General features: G+C 45.7%; 3 protein-coding genes across 7 annotated transcripts; 1 reads left to right on the plus strand and 2 right to left on the minus strand.

The window, feature by feature from the left end:
* The first annotated feature begins 4,425 nt into the window (after window positions 1-4,425).
* On the plus strand, window positions 4,426-6,139 carry LOC135598714 (L-lactate dehydrogenase A-like). The gene is made up of 2 exons (XM_065092953.1): window positions 4,426-5,427; window positions 5,543-6,139. Exons 1-2 carry the CDS (start codon window positions 4,822-4,824, stop codon window positions 5,987-5,989), a joined length of 1,053 nt encoding a protein of 350 aa, XP_064949025.1. The 5' UTR covers window positions 4,426-4,821; the 3' UTR covers window positions 5,990-6,139.
* Window positions 6,140-6,207: 68 nt separating this feature from the next.
* LOC135598715 (vesicle-associated protein 1-1-like) lies at window positions 6,208-10,741 on the minus strand. 2 transcript variants are annotated; one of them, XM_065092954.1, is made up of 8 exons: window positions 10,561-10,741; window positions 10,344-10,414; window positions 10,153-10,234; window positions 9,941-10,056; window positions 9,695-9,832; window positions 9,525-9,560; window positions 7,147-7,224; window positions 6,208-6,533 (listed from the first exon to the last, which is right to left on the minus strand). In XM_065092954.1, the coding sequence occupies exons 1-8, from the start codon at window positions 10,610-10,612 to the stop codon at window positions 6,426-6,428; spliced, it is 681 nt and encodes a 226-aa protein (XP_064949026.1). In that variant the 5' UTR covers window positions 10,613-10,741; the 3' UTR covers window positions 6,208-6,425. The 2 variants fall into 2 exon arrangements, with proteins under 2 accessions (XP_064949026.1, XP_064949027.1); XM_065092955.1 differs by lacking the exon at window positions 9,525-9,560 and having other exon boundaries at window positions 10,561-10,739.
* Window positions 10,742-11,767: 1,026 nt separating this feature from the next.
* LOC135584585 (uncharacterized) lies at window positions 11,768-16,664 on the minus strand. 4 transcript variants are annotated; one of them, XM_065092952.1, is made up of 7 exons: window positions 16,480-16,664; window positions 15,413-15,473; window positions 15,180-15,326; window positions 14,817-14,905; window positions 12,916-14,733; window positions 12,590-12,713; window positions 11,768-12,508 (listed from the first exon to the last, which is right to left on the minus strand). In XM_065092952.1, exons 3-7 carry the CDS (start codon window positions 15,289-15,291, stop codon window positions 11,853-11,855), a joined length of 2,799 nt encoding a protein of 932 aa, XP_064949024.1. In that variant the 5' UTR covers window positions 15,292-15,326; window positions 15,413-15,473; window positions 16,480-16,664; the 3' UTR covers window positions 11,768-11,852. The 4 variants fall into 4 exon arrangements, with proteins under 4 accessions (XP_064949024.1, XP_064949021.1, XP_064949022.1 ...); XM_065092949.1 differs by having other exon boundaries at window positions 12,590-12,731; XM_065092950.1 differs by lacking the exon at window positions 16,480-16,664 and adding an exon at window positions 16,292-16,414 and having other exon boundaries at window positions 12,590-12,731.
* Between the last annotated feature and the right edge of the window lie 1,253 nt (window positions 16,665-17,917).

The raw sequence follows: 17,917 nt of genomic DNA on the forward strand, positions 1-17,917 counted from the left end.
TCCTCTGCTGGATAGATAAGAGAACTGGGGTACTCGGTTTCGCCCATTCTCTTAAGAGTTGAGAAGGCAAAGGTTACTTGACTTCGCCCGCCTCCTCGAGGTTGTACTTCATGCATCGAGCTGGTTACTGGCCTTCGCCTGCTCTTTGCTCACACTTCTGAAGCACATGAAGTGTTTGCACTCCTTGCATTGAGTTAGTTACTGTGATTCACCTTCTCAATGCCATCGAACTTCTGGAATGCGGGAAGTTTTCACCCCAACTTGGAGTAATTCTCTGATAGATGAGGTCGCCTCTGGGATTGTACCGTCTTCTCCATCAACCCTGCCGCCTACTCCACTGAGTAGCAAAGGTACAGCACCGCGTACTGCCTACTTCGTTCCTTGGTCGTGCACTCTTGCATGACCCGAAGTCCTTCACTTACGGCTATCTTGATGAGAAACTTGTTGACACCGGTCTTACGAAGTTTCTTGGCCTCTGCCCTTCAGCCTTGTCTCGGTACTTGGAGATTGCCTCTGCATACTCCACCTCCTCGGCCCCTTTCACGACCAAACGCTCTCCCTCCGTGAGAGCAAGGGATCAATGACTTTGACGGAAGTCCCGCCTCTGCGGTACCATGGCGCTGCCATGCCCATGGCCCTACTATCCGTCGCCTCGCATCTGAATCCCTTTTCTTCACGATCAGTAGAGATGTCTCCGTGGCACTCCTCTGAGTCCACCTCCATTCTAACTGATTGCTTGACTTTGGGTAGCTAAGTCCCTCTGGACTCATCGTCGCTTCCTCGCCCCTTTCGACCCCCTGCTTCAACACCTCTGTGTTCTCCAAGCAGTCTGTTTGGTCGATGGAAAGACAGACTGCACTCCCATGCATGGCCTCTGCCATCGCATTGTAGGATTTGCACCGATTCTGTTCTCCATAGCTTCCTTGGTAGCAACGTTCGCTTACTCGGCCTTGTCCTCTGACTTGCCGGGCTCCCTTAAGCGAATATGAGCTCTGGAGCAGTCCAACTCTCCAGCTGCTTCGATCATACCTCTGCATGATCAAGTCCCTCCCATGGGACTCCCTGGTACTTGCATACGAACTTTTCCCTTGGTGGAACCCAGCCCCCATATGCTGATGACCAAGGTTTTCATCCGATGCAAAATTCGGTGCACGCCCGGAAGACCCGCCTCTGCGGTACCATGGCCTTCACTCCTTGAATCCATAGCCCTTCTTGCCGTCGTGTTGTTCACCAAAGCGGAGCTCCCAGTAGCTCCCGATCATACCTCCATATGATCACATCCCTCACGGGACGCACTGTCGTGTGTATCGCATTGCCACGAACTGTTCCACCACGATCCGCTGCACCATGTCGCCTCCTGGTGACATCTCCATTGCATTCTGATCCTTGGGGAATAAACTCGAATTGTGAACCCTCCATGTGTGGCCTCTGCCAATACATCGCAGGGTCTCCTCCAACTTCGATTTTGTTCGCTCCTTTGGCAATCGACCTTCATCCACCCACTCTTGGGTCACACCTAGATGAAGCACCGCTCTAGGACAGTCCGTCGCCTAGTAGCTCCCGAAGTCCACCGACTTCACTGTAATTTGTGCACCATTGTCTGGATCCTGGGCCTCTGCCCCTACCAGCACAATCTCCGCTGCGCACCGCTTCCTTCATAGCAACTCGAATGGCAACACTGTGGCATATTCTTCAAGAGTACCCGCCTCTGCGTCCTCTTGCCCCGTGCTAAGGCCTTCTGAACCCAACTTCGCCTCCGCAAATTGAGTCGCCTTAGTTCCTCCCTCAAATGCTCCTCCGAGATAAGGTGCATGTGCCCTGAAGCTCCCTTCGTCTTTGGCACCATGCAAGATGAGTCCGCTCCGTCAGAATGAAGGACCCATGGAACAACATGATCCTGCTCTTGCCTCTGCAAGTGTTCATGTCCTTGACCCCTGTCTAAGGAAAGCACTGTGCCTCTGCTCCATGTTCCAACTTCTCTGTTGGCTCCCTTCATGCGGCTTGGGTACTTCACCAAGTTACACCCAAGTTGCTCCGCTCCTCGTTTTTGCATTGAGTCGATGGTGGCCCTCGTGCCCACCATTCCACGGGTCAGCCCTCCCTTGAGTCCGATCTCATATCGACTCCAAGTGTGCCTTCATTTGTGTTGCTCCAGGTCGCTCCCCCACTTGATCTCGCAATGCATCCACCAATGCATTCTCTCGAGCGAGATCATGCGGCAACTCCTCGCTGCTTGCTCGGTCCATTGAGCTTCGTGGAGTTGTTGTTTGTGAGGTACTCCTCCTCAACATGTGAAGTCCGTCTCACATGATTCTCCCTCTGGAGTGCCGAGACTTATCCCTCCTGGATAACTATCCCGTTGGAGCAACATCTCTCTTCGTTTCGGAGACCCCCATCCCCTTGGACTACTCCGATCTGCTGAACAAACTATGCATTGTTCTGCCTCCTGCAAACGCACTTGCTAGATTGCGACTCCCCGTCAATACAGCCCCCACTGCACCCCTCAAGGTCTAACAACATGCTGAACTCATTGCACACTTCAGCCGCCTACGGACGTATCCTTCACATGCCGAAGAGAAAGTTTCAATGCTCCATGGTGCCGAGTCTCGGCCGCCTTGGGATGGCCACGAACATTCCGTCGTCCGCATACAAGCCCATGCATGAGTACCAAAATCTTCGAGTTAGCAATTCCCCTCACCTCCGTGAGCTTTGCATAACTCTTTTGGTCGTTGAGCAACTCTTTCCACCTTGCATGGTCTCATTCTTGCCAAGCGCCTCGCTTGCCTAGAGCACCATCAAGTATTGTTGTCAACGTTGAGCCGTAGCTCAAACTCAGCCATCCCAACCTTTGTGCGCTCCAAATTCTTCCAAGCTTGCCTGTTCTCGTGGTGCCTCTTGCGCGAAGGGTTGGCCATTCCTCTGAATGCCCATCTCGGATGCCCGCTCCTCTGAGCGACTCCTTTCCCTACATCTCCATGCCCGTTTTCCCTCAAACGGTCGCGCGTGTGCTGACTGCCCTCAACGCAGCCCCGCTAGGTCCCCCACGTTTGCATGTCAAGTGTTTCTATGAGTGCTTGTCCCGCTCTGATACCATATGACACGGACTTAGTTGGTTTTGCCTAAGTCGTGCGGCACCCTTGCGTGTCCGTCCGCAAAGGTCAGCCTCCCCGAAGCCTCCCATTGTCCCTTAGGACCATCAAAAGAGAGAACGGGTTAGAGAGAACGCCTCAAACGGGATCCACAAGCAAACATGTCCGAAAAACACTTCATAGACAATGCAAATTACAAACAGACTTTACAAGCTCTGAACAGTGGCACAACAAAGGGTAAAATGGTCCATTACAGACCGAAAAGCTCTCTCACGTGTCCACATGACACAACCTTTATTTACAAGCCTAAAGAGGCCACCAACCCAACTAAAATGGGACTTATAAGCCTTCGGCCGCCCCTTTACATTCTGTACAGGGCATGAACATGCCAAAAGACACGGACACACATAAGCATTACATCCAACGTCTTGTTGAGAAGTTCTCTCCCAGTGGAAACGACGACCTCGTCTTGATCGGGCCAACGCAATCAGTCGTCTCGATGGTCTCGGGAGACGTCCTAGGGAGATCCCCTATCATCCGGATCCGAACTAAGTCGCGACGGCCCCGAGACCACGGCTTGAAGTTGTTTACACCAACGGTGGCTACTGCTGAAAACCAGCGTTTCTTGCACTTAGGAGACACGGGCAAACAAAGGAAAGCATGTGTGGAGTTCACCCGTGAACTCCTGCCGACATCGATCCACTGTTACTGTTTTGGCTGTAGTTTTGTGCTTTCAAGAATGAACTACTAAGCTGGCTAGCTGGCAGGGGTTTTGGTTCCTCGACGCATCTATCACGTTTAATCCGTCCACTGCACGCTGCATCTGCCTTAATTATTCATTCCCTATTACTATATTGGTTAGATTAATTGATATAAATTTTAACCATTAATTATAAGAGTCTGAGTTCGATTCTCATCTTAATCGTCTATTCCTTAGCCCCAAAGAAAAAGATACTATGCATTCAATTAGCATTGATTTATGTGCTAACTATGAATATTATCTCTCTGAAATCAAACGGAGACACGAAGTATTAATAATCTCTGTACCTTCGAGTGATCGATTAAGTGGATCTAAGCAGTGTTTTCCCCCCTAAATATGCTCAATGCTCCATTGGATTGATCCACGTGCCGTTTAGTACTTGCCGTCGATTGGCCTTATAGAGAGTGAGAGAGAGAGAGAGAGAGAGGGGGGGGGGGGGGAGCACTCTGTCTGCTTGTGTCGCAAGAAACGAGTGTATTGGTTGCCATATGAAGAAGACGACGGGAAAACCAGAGACCGCAACGCCAATAGATTTCGGACCTTGTCCCGAAGTCCCAACTTGGACGGTCAACCAGTCCATCTGACCTTCCTGCTGGCTGCCTCAACCCACTCACGTCGTCTCAGCTTAGTTTGGGTGTCGTCGGCATCCACAGAAGCACGAAACAGAACCAATGGCACGAGACCTCGTGGAGAGCACAGATATGTGTCTGGCCCTTTCCACAGCTTTCTCTGACTTGCCAGTAGCTCATTGGTTTATTTTCAGCTTTGGCAGGTCTCTCTATTGGAGTCCAATGGCATAGAACTTTTGGGAACTTTCATGGATATGTCCCTTATTCGAAGGGCACGGTTTCGATCTCATGGCTGCTTCGTCCCCAAAATCACTTCGTTTCCCTCTCTGCCTATAAAGTGGGCTTCGCAGGAGCCAAGGCAGATCACCGATCTCTTGTATCTATCCGTTCACAGTCTGAGAAGATGAAGAAGGTGTCGTCTCTGACCGAGCTCGGCTTCGCTGATGATGTCCACCGGGCTCTGTTCCGCCCGATCCAACAGGCGGCACCGCCCTCCCCGACGAAGCGCCACACGAAGATCTCCGTGATCGGCGCCGGGAACGTCGGCATGGCCATCGCGCAGACGATCCTGACGCAGGACCTGACGGACGAGCTGGCGCTGGTGGACGCCAAGCCCGACAAGCTCCGGGGGGAGATGCTGGATCTGCAGCACGCCGCCGCCTTCCTCCCCCGCACCCGGATCCTGGCGTCGCCGGACTACGCGGTGACGGTCGACTCCGACCTCTGCATCATCACGGCGGGCGCCCGGCAGATCCCCGGGGAGACGCGCCTCAACCTCCTCCAGCGCAACCTGTCCCTGTTCAAGGAGATCGTGCCGCCGCTCGCCCGGTACTCCCCGGGGGCGCTGCTGCTGGTGGTGTCGAATCCGGTGGACGTGTTGACGTACATCGCGTGGAAGCTGTCCGGCTTCCCTCCCAATCGGGTGATCGGATCCGGCACCAATCTCGATTCCTCGCGCTTCAGGTTCCTGCTCGCCGACCACCTCGAGGTCAACGCTCAAGATGTCCAGGTTCGTGATTAGGATCCATCTCTACTGTTCCGGTGAACCAAGAAACAGCTGCCGAATCTCCCGATAAGGCTTAGATCTCTTATGCTCGTACCTCAAATCTCTCATGTTTTGGCAGGCATACATGGTGGGGGAGCACGGAGACAGCTCTGTGGCGCTGTGGTCGAGCATAAGCGTGGGGGGAGTGCCAATACTGAGCCAATTCACCAAGGATGTGGCGGCAATCGAGCAAGGAGTGCTGGAGCGGATCAGGAAGGCGGTGGTGGACAGCGCGTACGAGGTCATCCGCCTCAAAGGCTACACGTCCTGGGCCATCGGCTACTCGGTGGCGAGCCTCGCCCGATCCCTTCTCCGCGACCAACACCGAATCCACCCGGTTTCTCTGCTCGCCAAGGGATTCTACGGCATTCCCGACGACCGCGAGGTGTTCCTTAGCCTTCCGGCGCAGCTCGGCCGCAGCGGCATTCTCAGCGTAGCCAACATCCAACTCACCGACGAGGAGGCAGGCCGCCTTCAGCGATCCGCCGAGGCTCTCTGGGACCTGCAACAAAAGCTTGACCTCTGATCTGTGTTGCGGTCACGCTGCCGCCGAGGTACTTCACTGGGTTTACATTGATCTTTGCACGTCTGTTTCGAGTTATGCATCACAGGAGACAAGTATGTGACGATAATGTTTCCACTTTCCATGATCTTTAGTGGTATTATATTTTGTTTAGATTATTGTCTTTGATTCTTCAGTGGCAATGACACAACTTTCAGCTTAAAACACTCGACTCGAGTACATATTTCAAAGGCTTCAAATAAACACTCGACAATACAACACGGACTCGGAGACTATAAAATCACTCGAGTACACGAAAATAACCAGAAAACATATCAACCTTTAATGAGTGTGTTACAAAATCTACAAAGAGGTAAAATAGTCGACTCGAAAACGATTCCACACCCCCTCTCTCTCTCTCTTCTACGAGTTGGCTCGAAGCAACGACCCCAAGAAAAAATTATTTCTTCACGAGATAGCCCACGAGGACAGCCAGAAGAGCAATTAGCACCAGAGACATGAAGGAGAATCCTCCTCGCCGTTTGCCAATTTCTCGCCTCATAAGCTCCTGCAATATGAATATGAAACCATTAGATACTTCGGGGGAAGAAAAAGAAGACATCAAGTTGCAGGCCGTGTAGTAGCTCAGACTGATACCCAATTGTTTACACATTGTTATACAAGAAATATGCCATCAGATATCTATCTAAATAAAACAAATGTCATCTAATGTATACTGCTATAACAAGTGTTACAATATTGCATCTAGAAAGTTAGTGGCACAACAAATGTAAGGCATATTCAGTGAAGCACTCGGAGTGGCTTATGTGCCAAAATGAAGTTGAACCCAAAGCAAGAAAACAATGAAAAGACTATGATTGTCAAAAGATTGTTCAGTGATCAATCAGCAGCCTGACAGTTTTGTGGATAAGCATTAAAGGCATAGAGGAGCTAAAATAGTGTTCAACAAAGGATTAAACCAAAACTACAATAGTTTTCAACATGTAGTTGAACATTAGCTTCAATGGAAATCAAGAAAGGCCAATGTATAACACTATGACGAGAACAAGATAAGTCCATTGGTCCTTTCCCAATGTTAGGATGCAATATATCCAAGGTAGGAAAGCAGAATCCAGTTGAAGTAGTCCAAATAATGACATAAGTCACAACAAGATTCTTACCACTTCCTGGCGAAGCTTACTGTTCTGTTGCAAAGCAGAATTCTTCTCCTCGGTCAACCTTGATATCAAAGCCATAGCCTGGAATTGAAATTGAAAAGAAAAAAAAAAGATAATGCTTTCACAATTTTATACAACCAAGAAGTGACTTTACAGGACGGAATGCTTCCATCTACTGACACAATAAAATGCATCAAACAATTACGGGTCATTCAGCTGGTTTCTGATGTAACCTTGCGGAGAGAAGTAAACTAAGGGCGTAAGAGATGATAAAAGTGAACAGAATTTTGTTGCCTCTAGCAAGAGCCAACCTAAGTTAGTTTAACTGCAGCAGAAGATGCTACAATGACATTCTGTTGTATAACTGCAGTAGAAAACTGAGGAGAAAAGTAGTACACAGAGGAGAATAACATACTAGAAAGAGCCAGATTAACACAAGCTTTCTTCAGTACAAACTGACAATTTGACATTCCCCTTAATACGTACACAAATAAACCTACAATTAGAACCAATTACAGATCGGATTATATGATTGATGTCCAGATTTAAGAAACAACAAAAAGACCTGCTGCGATAAGAGTTTTAGCAGGCTCTAGGTGGTATATGCTAAAGAAAGCAACCAAAGGAACAAGAGTCCTAGGTTTGGGGCTGAAACTAGAGAAAAGAGAATGAGGATATACTATGGGTAAAGATAAAAGAGAGAATTGATGATGAAGAGGGTGGTGACAAATAAAATATATATATATATATAATGCAAATTTTTTTACTGTAGACGGTCACTGTTCAACACAACGTCAGTAACACATGAACTAGCCTTAATCCCAGCTAAAGGAGGATTTACATCCTTGAAGACACCAAAAATTGACATAGAAACATCAAAATGTGTTTTTAATCAAGCAACTCTGCATATGCCAAAAATACAAGGTTTGGTCCTTCTATAGATGGAAAAATAAGTGATTCAAACATACTTCAAAATGCCTGAAATTTTTTGAAAGAACACCATGAGGACACTGACTAGTTTATTATTGAACCTAATTTTAGACAAATCTAAAACCAAATTACTTTAGAACTGAAATTTGCATTACTTTATTGATTTTATTAAATATTTAATTTGTTCTCCTTGTCCCAAATAGGATCATAGTTAAAACCAACCATTTGGCTAAGCACCCTAGATTGTCATAGATTCTAAACTTTATTCTCGCTACTATAATGTGTTATGGACTGTTTTCAAAAAGTTATTAACAGTCACTTTCGGTCTTCAAGAGATGAAAAAAAAAACCACTTCCAGCCACCACTTACGAAGCTCGAAGCTTCCTTTAATTTCATACCATCACAGTTTTATGGTTCTGATAGCTACAAAATCCAAGTCTATCAGTTGTCAATCCCACACTTGATGCTATCTTATGCTTCTAACCTACATGTGTGTTATTTCAGCAGTAGTTGATTTCATGTATCATCACTTGGGATCACTAAACTCATTTAGGACAATTATAGGATTGTCTTAATCGAATCACACTAATCAAATCTGTTAACATCATTATGAGGTCAACTATGGTTAACTCATTTAATAACACACCCATGAAAATCTGACAATTTTCTGATCAATTGTTAAATGTATGTTCAACCTCTGAAGTGCCACAAAATCCCTAAACAATGCAAACTAATTAAGAGTAGAAGCCATGAAGATTGGAAGTCTAGATGGTGTGTGAAAAGTATACCTTCTGGTAGCAATTTAAACACATCCAACCAAAGAAAAACTTCCAATATTCTGATCAATGCAGAAAATAGTTGAATGTGACAACATTCTATGAATGGAAGGCTGTCTCAGAGTTGGAGATTTCAGAGAACTTGTAGAAACACACGTGCATGTGAGCATGCACACACACACACATACACATATATGTATATACATATAAAATACATATATATACATACATATATACTATGTTTGTGTGTGTGTGTGTGTGTGTGTATATATATATATATATATATATATATATATATATATATATATATATATATATCCTGATAATAGCATCAATGGTTTTTAGTTAAACTAAGTCCACATGCTAAAAGGAGCAATTCCCAATATAGCAAGTTTATATGCATGTGGCTTGCAGAAAGGAAATGCCACATGTATTTAAGCTTCCATGGAATGACAGGAAGATGAACAAAACGGGAAGGAGATACAAATACTAGAAACTAAAGAAAAACGAGCTACTCATTTTCAAACAGAAAGAAAAAGAGGGAAATTTTGCAGGCTGCAAGTTACGCTGAAGTTTGTCAGCATTTATGATTTCCTAGTTCTAGAGGATTCAACAGCTGATGGGAATTTTCAGATAAATTGTGATCAATTAAAGCATTAAATCCTCGACACTAACCTTTTCTTCGGGCTCTTTTTGTTGTTGCCCTGATGCCTACTCAGATGCGAGTAATCAAGTTAATAAACCCCTTCGATCCCTTCCAGGGACCCCCCTCCCCACCCACACACCCCCCCCCCCCCCCCACAAAAAAAACTCACTGTAGCATATTCTCTTAAAATCATGCTAACCTTGTCCGAACTGAAGGGGTCAGGTGAAGTGCCTCCGTCCTCAGATTGCTCATAAACATTAGAAGGTGGCTGAGGTGACGAAACATACGCAACTTGTATCTTGACCTCATCCACTGTTTTGCCTGGCTCCTTTGAGAACTGAAAAATATAGCAAAAAAGGTAGATAGTTAGCATCTACATCGAGCACAGAAGACCACAATTCGTCGTTTGTATGGAACCAATACGAGAAAGATTAAGAGGCGGCACCATCTCTTGGGTTATGTCGTTCAAAGTAGTGGTGGAGCTGGTGGCAATACTCTGAAGCAGAAATTTGTCCTTGCACTGCATATCTGAAGGAGCCTCCCGCTGCGCTTGCATCGTAACTGTAGCAAAATCAGAAATCGAATCACCTAACAGAAAGGAAATTTTCTTCCCGAGAAAGAAAGGAGATTTAGCAAAACTGGACGAGAACAAAGTACCAACAACATCGCATGTGGATCGAGGCAAAATGATCCCAACATTGGGCCGAACACAGTACTTCCTCGGATTCGTCGTCTTGACCTAAACCAAGAAGAGAAATAAAACATCTACTAAATATGAGCTCTTTCCTCAATTCCTGCCGGATCCAATCAAAACTTCAAGAGAAACACGAAATTCACACGGTCAACACCTTGAAAGCGAGAAAGTCCTCCGTCTTGTTCGATAGCTGCAGCGAGCAGGAGATCTGCTTATTCAATTCGACTTCCCGAATCGCAGAAACCGCCCGGAAAACGAATAAAACACCACAATTTCATCATCAAACGGAAACCCTCGGGCGGCAGATGTCAAAATAGGCGTGGGGAAGAAGCAATCGAAACGAACGGAGGGGAGGAAAAGGGGAAACTTACAAGGGAATTTGAGCTCGAGGGGCTCGACGTCCAGGAGATCGCCGGAACCCATCACGGGATCGATGGATCGATCGACGCCCTTGGCTTCGTCGCCCGCAGGTAGAGAGAAAGAGAGAGAGAGACACACACACAGAAGAATCGCCAAATCCCTTACTCGGGATGGGAGGAGGGAATTGCATTCGTAAGTCCAACTTTATACGGATGTTGGGTTGACGGGAGGGAAACGGGGAAACGCATCCAGAAAATTCTCACCGGAAAATGTCAATGCACAAACAACAGAAAGAATAGAAAACTCTTATAATATTTTTTTATGTTAATATTTGATTTATTATATATCATTAGTACTACAGTTGGGTATTATTCGAGCTTCCATAACTGAAGTGGCACTCTTTTGTTTCGTTTGATCTGATCACTGTGAAGCATAAAGAGTTCTCGGATTTGTGCGAGAGAATCGGGAATGAGAACGGTTTGCACACACCGTCGGTGAGGTGGTGGGGAGGCCAATCGATTCCCGGCCCAATTTAGAGATGGGCCGGATGGGGGCCTGTATTCGTATGGGCCTCATCAATGACAATTTCCTGTTCCACCGAGAGAGATGATGAGCGATGTTAGAACTGCCATGCCCTGTGCAGCCACAGCAACACAACGAATCGAAAGCAGGAAGCTCGGCAGCAAAGCCAGATGGTGCCAGCTTTTTGCTGCTGCATCGTGGGGTCACACTGCAATAACAAGGCCAACTTGGCCAGCATCAACAGAGGTCCTTTTGAACGCTTCTTCCATGACGCCGAGATGCTCTCTCTCCTGCTTCGCATGCCCCCACGCACCATAAATAATGAGCCATCAGTGACTGCGGTACGGTGGGGTTCCGGGAATCCCAGCTTTTGTTCCTCTTAACCTCCGGATCGAATCCCCAAGATGATAATGCTATTTTACTTGCGATGAAGTGATAGCTCGTAAATGGGACGCAACCCCACCGCAGTGGCTCGTCCTTCTTCGCCCAGGACTCCCACTTTTGTCAGATCGCCCTCGCTGCAGTTGTTGTTTTCTTCGCTGCAAACGAGACGGCTGCTGTCTTGCATTGAAGTCCGTCGACAGCCGCAGACTCGGATTCAGATGAACTTTGTTTCCGGGAACTGATCGCCAATCAGAGCGTACAATAAGACAGTCAAAAAGGTGATTTTGCTTTGAACGGGTGAAGTCTGTGAAGTGAATAGAAGAATGTCTACTGATATTAAACAATCGACGCACATTAGAACTTAATGTTGTGAGCAATGGGATAAATCTTAGCTCGATCAGTGGCGAGATAATTCTGAGAGTGTCTCTTCCACCAACTCCTCCAACAGCTTCCCACCAATTTCCTTGCTGAATTCGCACACCTCCAACCAGCTCGATTCGGCCCATTGCCTGCCCGCCACCTCCTTCCTCACCAACCTCTCCACCGCTGCGCTGGCGGATTCCGTTGGTACACGCTTCTCACTCGACAACGCATTCCTCACCAACGCCCACACTTGGTCGGCCGCGGAACCCCCCACTTTGTCATTCTTCCGAGCATCATGGCGCGGTCCGTTCCACGGATACGCAGCGCGTAGTGCGGCTTGGCTGAGATCGAGCAGTGCTGCGTTCACGGCGTCGAAGAGGAGCCTGCGGCCTGATCGCCTCTCCCTGCACTTCCCTTCCTCCTCGTCCACGTGCAGATACTCGTACAGTAACAACGGATTCAAAGGGCTGTCGATCGAATGCCATCCGCCGAACATCACGCTCTCCCTGCTGTCCATTCCAGCAGATGCCATCAGCTCGTGGACAAAGACAAGTTGCTCATGTTCTCTCTCCGCCTCGGAGAACATCATGCGGGAGTTGAAGTGCTTTGCCGATGCTGCATCCGAGCAGGAGGTGCTCCGTGACAAGGAACGAACGACCGACTCGATGGGTGGGGATCGAGAGAGCGCCTCTGAAGAGATAGGTGAAGGACAAAGTGGTTACTCGAGAGAACCTGTCAATGTACGGGTAGGAGAAGGTAGATGACACTTACGTGGACGTTCAGCCATGTTGTTTCCGGGTGACTGAGACAAACCATCTGCTAATGGTGCTTCGAAGACTGGAATTTGGCTGTACCGATCTTGATTCTGAGTGAGGGTTCCATGTATCGCAGGTTTCTGGAGAGAATGAGCAGCCTGCAGATTATGTACAAACCAATTCCACGAGTGAAAGGAAAGGATTAATCTTATCTAATCTTCAAGCTTAAGCTGTTTAAATAGAATGAGAAGAGATGATCAATTCGTGGCTACTGATTCCCACATTGTAAGCAATACAGCAGTGTAGAACTACGAAGTAAGGAAGAGGCAAATGTGTTGTTACCTCGAGAGATGGTGTCACCTTTGTAGATCCTTGAGGCATTTTATCAGGGCTACCTAGCTTGGGCTGCGAGAGATCATCATCGACGGACCGTGACAAATCATCATTTGTTTTACCACCTAGATCGGAACTGATGGATCGTAGTCTATCATCAGACACTAGGGGAGATCGAGCAGGCTTCTCTCCGCATGGTTTCTTGCTTCTGGAGAAGAAAAAACCAGAGACCTTATCCCTGAAAGATGACCTCCCACGTGACTTTGGAACCTCTGTCTGATCAATGGGTTTGCCGAACGAGGAACTTGAGATCTCCGTATTCGACTCACCAAATTCACAAGCTGAAGAAGAATTTGGGGCAGACTTTGATCTCGATAAGTTCCTGCAGGAACTCTCCACAGGATGTTCATCCTTTGTTGTTCCAGATGTACACTCGAATGCAGAGAGCACTTTCGGATCATCTTCTCCGGTAAATAACTTGCTATCAAGAAGCGAAATCTCCTCTTTGCTTCCTTCCTTCTTTAACTCGGGAATGGAAAGCATCTCTCCTAAGGTGCTTAAGGTCCTCTGTAATTGGAATCGATCTTGACTATTTTCATTCGATGCGACAGAAGCCCACCTCTCCGACATCCGTTTCTTAGCTTCTGTAATAACTGATGATTCAGGAGAATGAGATGCTCGAGTAAGAGATGAGGCTGAGAAAGGACTACCAATCTTATTGGTGCAATCCCAAGAATAGTCCGTCGCCGGGGTTGCAATCTCAGAGCCGCTTAGACAGCCAACCTCATCTTCCATGAACTCACTTGCCGACCTATGGGATGAGCTCTCGTCCCCGATATATCCATTTGACAGTACCGATGACAACAAGGCTTCGTCCCTGTTGCTACTCAGACTTTCCCGCATCTGACGAGTGATCTCCTTGGCTACTTCTCTAGAGCCTACCAATTCATCGGTCACCAGAGCTCCGCTAGAAACTCCCCCATCCGTGAATCTGGTGTTTGTGTCGTCAAACTTTCCAGGGCTAGGCTTTAAGACGACTATCCTCGTTGGTTGAGGTTTATGAACGTTTGGCTCGGAGAAACCAGGGCTCCAATGGTGCTTATTAGCTCTTCCTACACTTTCACCAGAATCTGCAAGCAACTCTCGCCCCATGCTTCTGTCACTTCTTTCCTCCATGGCAGTCGAAGGTTTCAGCACAGTTATACGTGTTCTCTGAGGAGAAGGAAGAGAGATGCTCTGGAGATCAAAGAGACGTTGTTTCGTGAACAGCGAGTTTGGCTCATCCAGAAATTGAAGAAATAGATCTCTATTTGAATTCAGAACCTCAACTGCATCTTGGAACTCCTTCGAATCAAGAAGCTTTTCGTCGGTGGCCAAGCGTTTTGCTTCGGTGAACTTCTGCCGAACAAGGTCCATCCTCTTCTGATACGAGTTCTCATCATGCCTCGCCTTCACCGGAGATTGATCTTTGACCCAAACATTCTTTGATGGTTGTTGCTGTATCTCATAAACATCTCTGTAATCCTTCTTTTCATGAGCGAAAGATCGACTCTCATACGCCATGGAATGGTCAACAAAGTCATCTTTCAGGTGTCGAAGTTCTCCCGTTGAACTATCACGCAAACCGCCCTTGCTTCTGAATTTTCTACTGGTTGCGACTGATCGCTGCACCGGGAAGGATTCAAGCCCCATTAATCTTGCAACAACACTCGGTGGCTTCTGTCTCGGCTCTGCATCGCCCTGCATCTCCTGGGATAATAGCATCTTAATCGGGGTTCGGCCTGAGTTCTTGTTCGAGGAACCGCTCCTCTGTTCATTTACTATCAGCTGCGAAACACAAATCAGACTGAAGAATCACAAAAAAGAATATTTCTTGAATTCGTCTAAATAGATTTCCCGAGAATGCTTACTTGTTTGTCCTGCGTCTCGGCTACAGCAGGATATATTGGCTTCTTTACCGCATCAGAACAATTCCTACCGACTGCAGATCCAAGAGCAGCTGGAATATGGAATAGGTATACTAGATCAGCATCATCAAAGAACAAATCAAATATTTGATGAGCTCGATTCGTAAGCAATTATAAAGGAAAGGAAATAGTTCGGAGGAACAAAATCTGCAACAAAAGAGCGCAGAAGCATGATATGATGGCACCAACACCTGAAAGAATCGAGCACACCGATGGTTGTTTGGATATGTTGATGGGATGACCAAGAACAACCGAACAAGCTAGAAAATAAATTATTGTTTAGGATGAAGAAGCAAGAAAAATTACCATCCATGTGTGGTTTCTCGGTGAGTAGTTTGGTTTTGGTCATGCCGGCAGTCAAGTCAAATAAGCCAATCATCCTACCCATACAACCTGGAAGAGAATCCGGCAGATCCATCTCTTTCCTGCTCCGGAAATCATTCAACGAGTAACCTGAGAAGGAAACAGGGATGACATAATTACGGTCTTCAAACTATCCTCATCATAGAGCTAAAATCCAAGAACTTAAGATCACCAACCAAGGCCGAGGCCACAGAGAACAACATCATGTCACAGGCGTGAGAAAGACTCCTCTCCGGACTATGAGAAGGAAGCAAGAATCAGCATAAATGGAAGGGGGAGAGATGGCAGCAGGCATTCAACGCCAATGCAGCATTATACAGCAAAGATTTTGCATTTATGACCGAAGATTCCATCATTGAATCACGAGTACAACACCATAAAGGAAAAAAAACCTCGAATTTTAACTCGAAAAATGAGCACCACAACTTTGCAAGCAGATTCCCTTAAAAGCTGTCTCCGGATACAGATTTCAAGAAAAAGCAGAAGGTGGGAGCAGACTAGCAATAGATGCCATGTTCGATCTATGGAACCAAAAATCGAAAGAAAAGGAAGCAAACATAAAGTCGAGCGGTAAATGCGAAAAAAAAGTAGACGTGAAGCAAAGAGAAGAGCACATGGTGGAAGGAAACAAAAACAAAAAGAACACATCAAGAAGAGGGAGGAAAGAACACTACACATGTTGGATCTTCACAGTAAAAGGTGGCATTTCCTGAGAAAGAAAAAGGGGGAAGAAGTCACTTCAGCAAAGTCATTGTGGATGGAACCTTAATTGCAGGAGAATTTCCAGTGGAGAACAGAAGAAGCTGACCCCAGATTGGGTTGAGCGCTAAAAAAAGGCTCCGATCTTTAGACGAAACCAAACCATGGCAGGCGTATTAGGTGGAAATCAAAGCAAAAAAGAATCATCAGAAATCCAATTCGTTCCACAAGGCACATCAATCAATCAATCAACCAAACTATTACGGAACAGTGGCGACGCAAAGGACACGAGGAGATTCACAAAAAAAAAACTCCAACTTTGAGCTGAGGAAACAAAATCCAACGCCAAAATCCACCTCGGAGAGCTGCACTCCACCACGGACCGCGATCAACCGAGCTCCAAGGATCGAGATCGGGGTCCGAAAGGGATGGAAGAGTGCGAAAAAGCGAGTACGGAGTACATCAGCGGAATCCAACCCGAGAAAAGGGAGAATAAAAATGGGGAAAAGGTTAAGTGAGCTGATCTCAGAGGCCCACGACTAACCACACTACCGTCATCCTCCTTCGTCGTAAGCTCCGGCCTTGCTCTGTCCCGCCGGACGCCCGACCCCGACGTTTGCGCCTCCTTCCCACCGCCTCGCTGTGCTCGCACGACTTCGCTTGTACACGGTTCCCAGTACCACTCTCAACTGTTGTGTAGACAGAGAAAGACGTGTTTGTGTGAGAGAGGCTGCGAGGAAAACCGATGCGAGGGCAAATTAATTATTACTTTTGGATTTATACTCTGGTCTCGATTGAGACCGCTGCACAGTAAACTAATAATAATATATATATATATATATATATATATATATATATATGTATATACTTTTGTTCTTTTCCATCACACGTAATGATATGAGATCTGGTTATTTACCTAAATTAACTCAATGCATGTATGATCGGTATATATTTGGCAATATACATGTATATTAAATGGTGGTATACACATCAATGCAAGTCTTTGTGATAATTGGGGTTAAAAGCTCCAAGAGCGATGTATTTGCAGAATAAAGGATTAGTAATTTGAACGGAAGTGTAATTGGATGCATTTATATGTGTGTGCGGAAAACATTACGTTGAATGAACAACAATGGCATGTATGGGAGAGGGGGTTTGAATTCTCGATATGAGGTTTGATGTATTCGTTGGTTTTTTTTCCTAGTAAGTGTTTGTTCTAAATGGTTTAATGCACATTTTAATTAAAGCTGAAAATAGCAAATGGGGCTTATTTGAGAAATCCTTTTTTGGAAAATAATAAAATATCATATGTAATTAGTTTTTTTTTTTGTGTGATATGATTTAAATAGTCACAGACAAAATGTGCTATAATTGTTGAAGAGAATAGAAGATAAGAAGAATTATTGAAGAATCTTTAGCTTGAATACATTAACATGTCCCTCTCCTATTTATACAGATTATGAAAGAATTTTTTTCAACAGAATAAAGAATTTCCTTCAATAAAATTAATGACTTGCTACGAAGATATGGAATCTACTTGCTTTGCTTGGTTGGTAAAGATGATGAGAAGGTATTGGAAAACTTGATAAAATTCATGCATAACCACTTCCTCATTTACTATATTCACACAGAAAAATAAAAACAATGTATACCCATCAATCCATGTTACTAACGTTATACGATTAATCTGCATCATATTTGATACTAACTCAATTCAAAAATTCATATTCATTAGGTTATGTGTCAAATCTATTATATATTGTAGATTCTTTTCATTCATCCATATAGATGTTGGACTATTCTCTTAATTTTATATTTTTTATTATATATTTTAATAATTCTAAAAAGATTTATTAAAAATTAAGGATTTATCGAACCTACTTATCAAAAGTTAAGGATTTGATATACCAAATTGAACTACGAAACATTGAAGTTTAAAAACATCAACCAATATTTCTTACACCTTAAATATTGATTTGATG

Source organism: Musa acuminata, chromosome BXJ2-1 (genome assembly GCF_036884655.1).
Source record: "Musa acuminata AAA Group cultivar baxijiao chromosome BXJ2-1, Cavendish_Baxijiao_AAA, whole genome shotgun sequence".
NCBI lineage: Eukaryota > Viridiplantae > Streptophyta > Magnoliopsida > Zingiberales > Musaceae > Musa > Musa acuminata.

What these genes read in the sequence shown, in the direction of transcription:
- LOC135598714 (XM_065092953.1), top strand. Translation starts at nt 4,822, where the DNA reads ATGAAGAAGGTGTCGTCTCTGACCGAGCTCGGCTTCGCTGATGATGTC. An exon ending in TCAACGCTCAAGATGTCCAG is followed by an intron (nt 5,428 to 5,542) that starts GTTCGTGATTAG and finishes ATGTTTTGGCAG; the next exon opens with GCATACATGGTGGGGGAGCA.
- LOC135598715 (XM_065092954.1), bottom strand. Translation starts at nt 10,612, where the DNA reads ATGGGTTCCGGCGATCTCCTGGACGTCGAGCCCCTCGAGCTCAAATTC. An exon ending in ACGACATAACCCAAGAGATG is followed by an intron (nt 9,833 to 9,940) that starts GTGCCGCCTCTT and finishes TATATTTTTCAG; the next exon opens with TTCTCAAAGGAGCCAGGCAA. An exon ending in ACCCCTTCAGTTCGGACAAG is followed by an intron (nt 9,561 to 9,694) that starts GTTAGCATGATT and finishes GCATCTGAGTAG; the next exon opens with GCATCAGGGCAACAACAAAA.
- LOC135584585 (XM_065092949.1), bottom strand. Translation starts at nt 15,291, where the DNA reads ATGGATCTGCCGGATTCTCTTCCAGGTTGTATGGGTAGGATGATTGGC. An exon ending in CGAGAAACCACACATGGATG is followed by an intron (nt 14,906 to 15,179) that starts GTAATTTTTCTT and finishes TCCATATTCCAG; the next exon opens with CTGCTCTTGGATCTGCAGTC. An exon ending in CCGAGACGCAGGACAAACAA is followed by an intron (nt 14,734 to 14,816) that starts GTAAGCATTCTC and finishes TGTGTTTCGCAG; the next exon opens with CTGATAGTAAATGAACAGAG.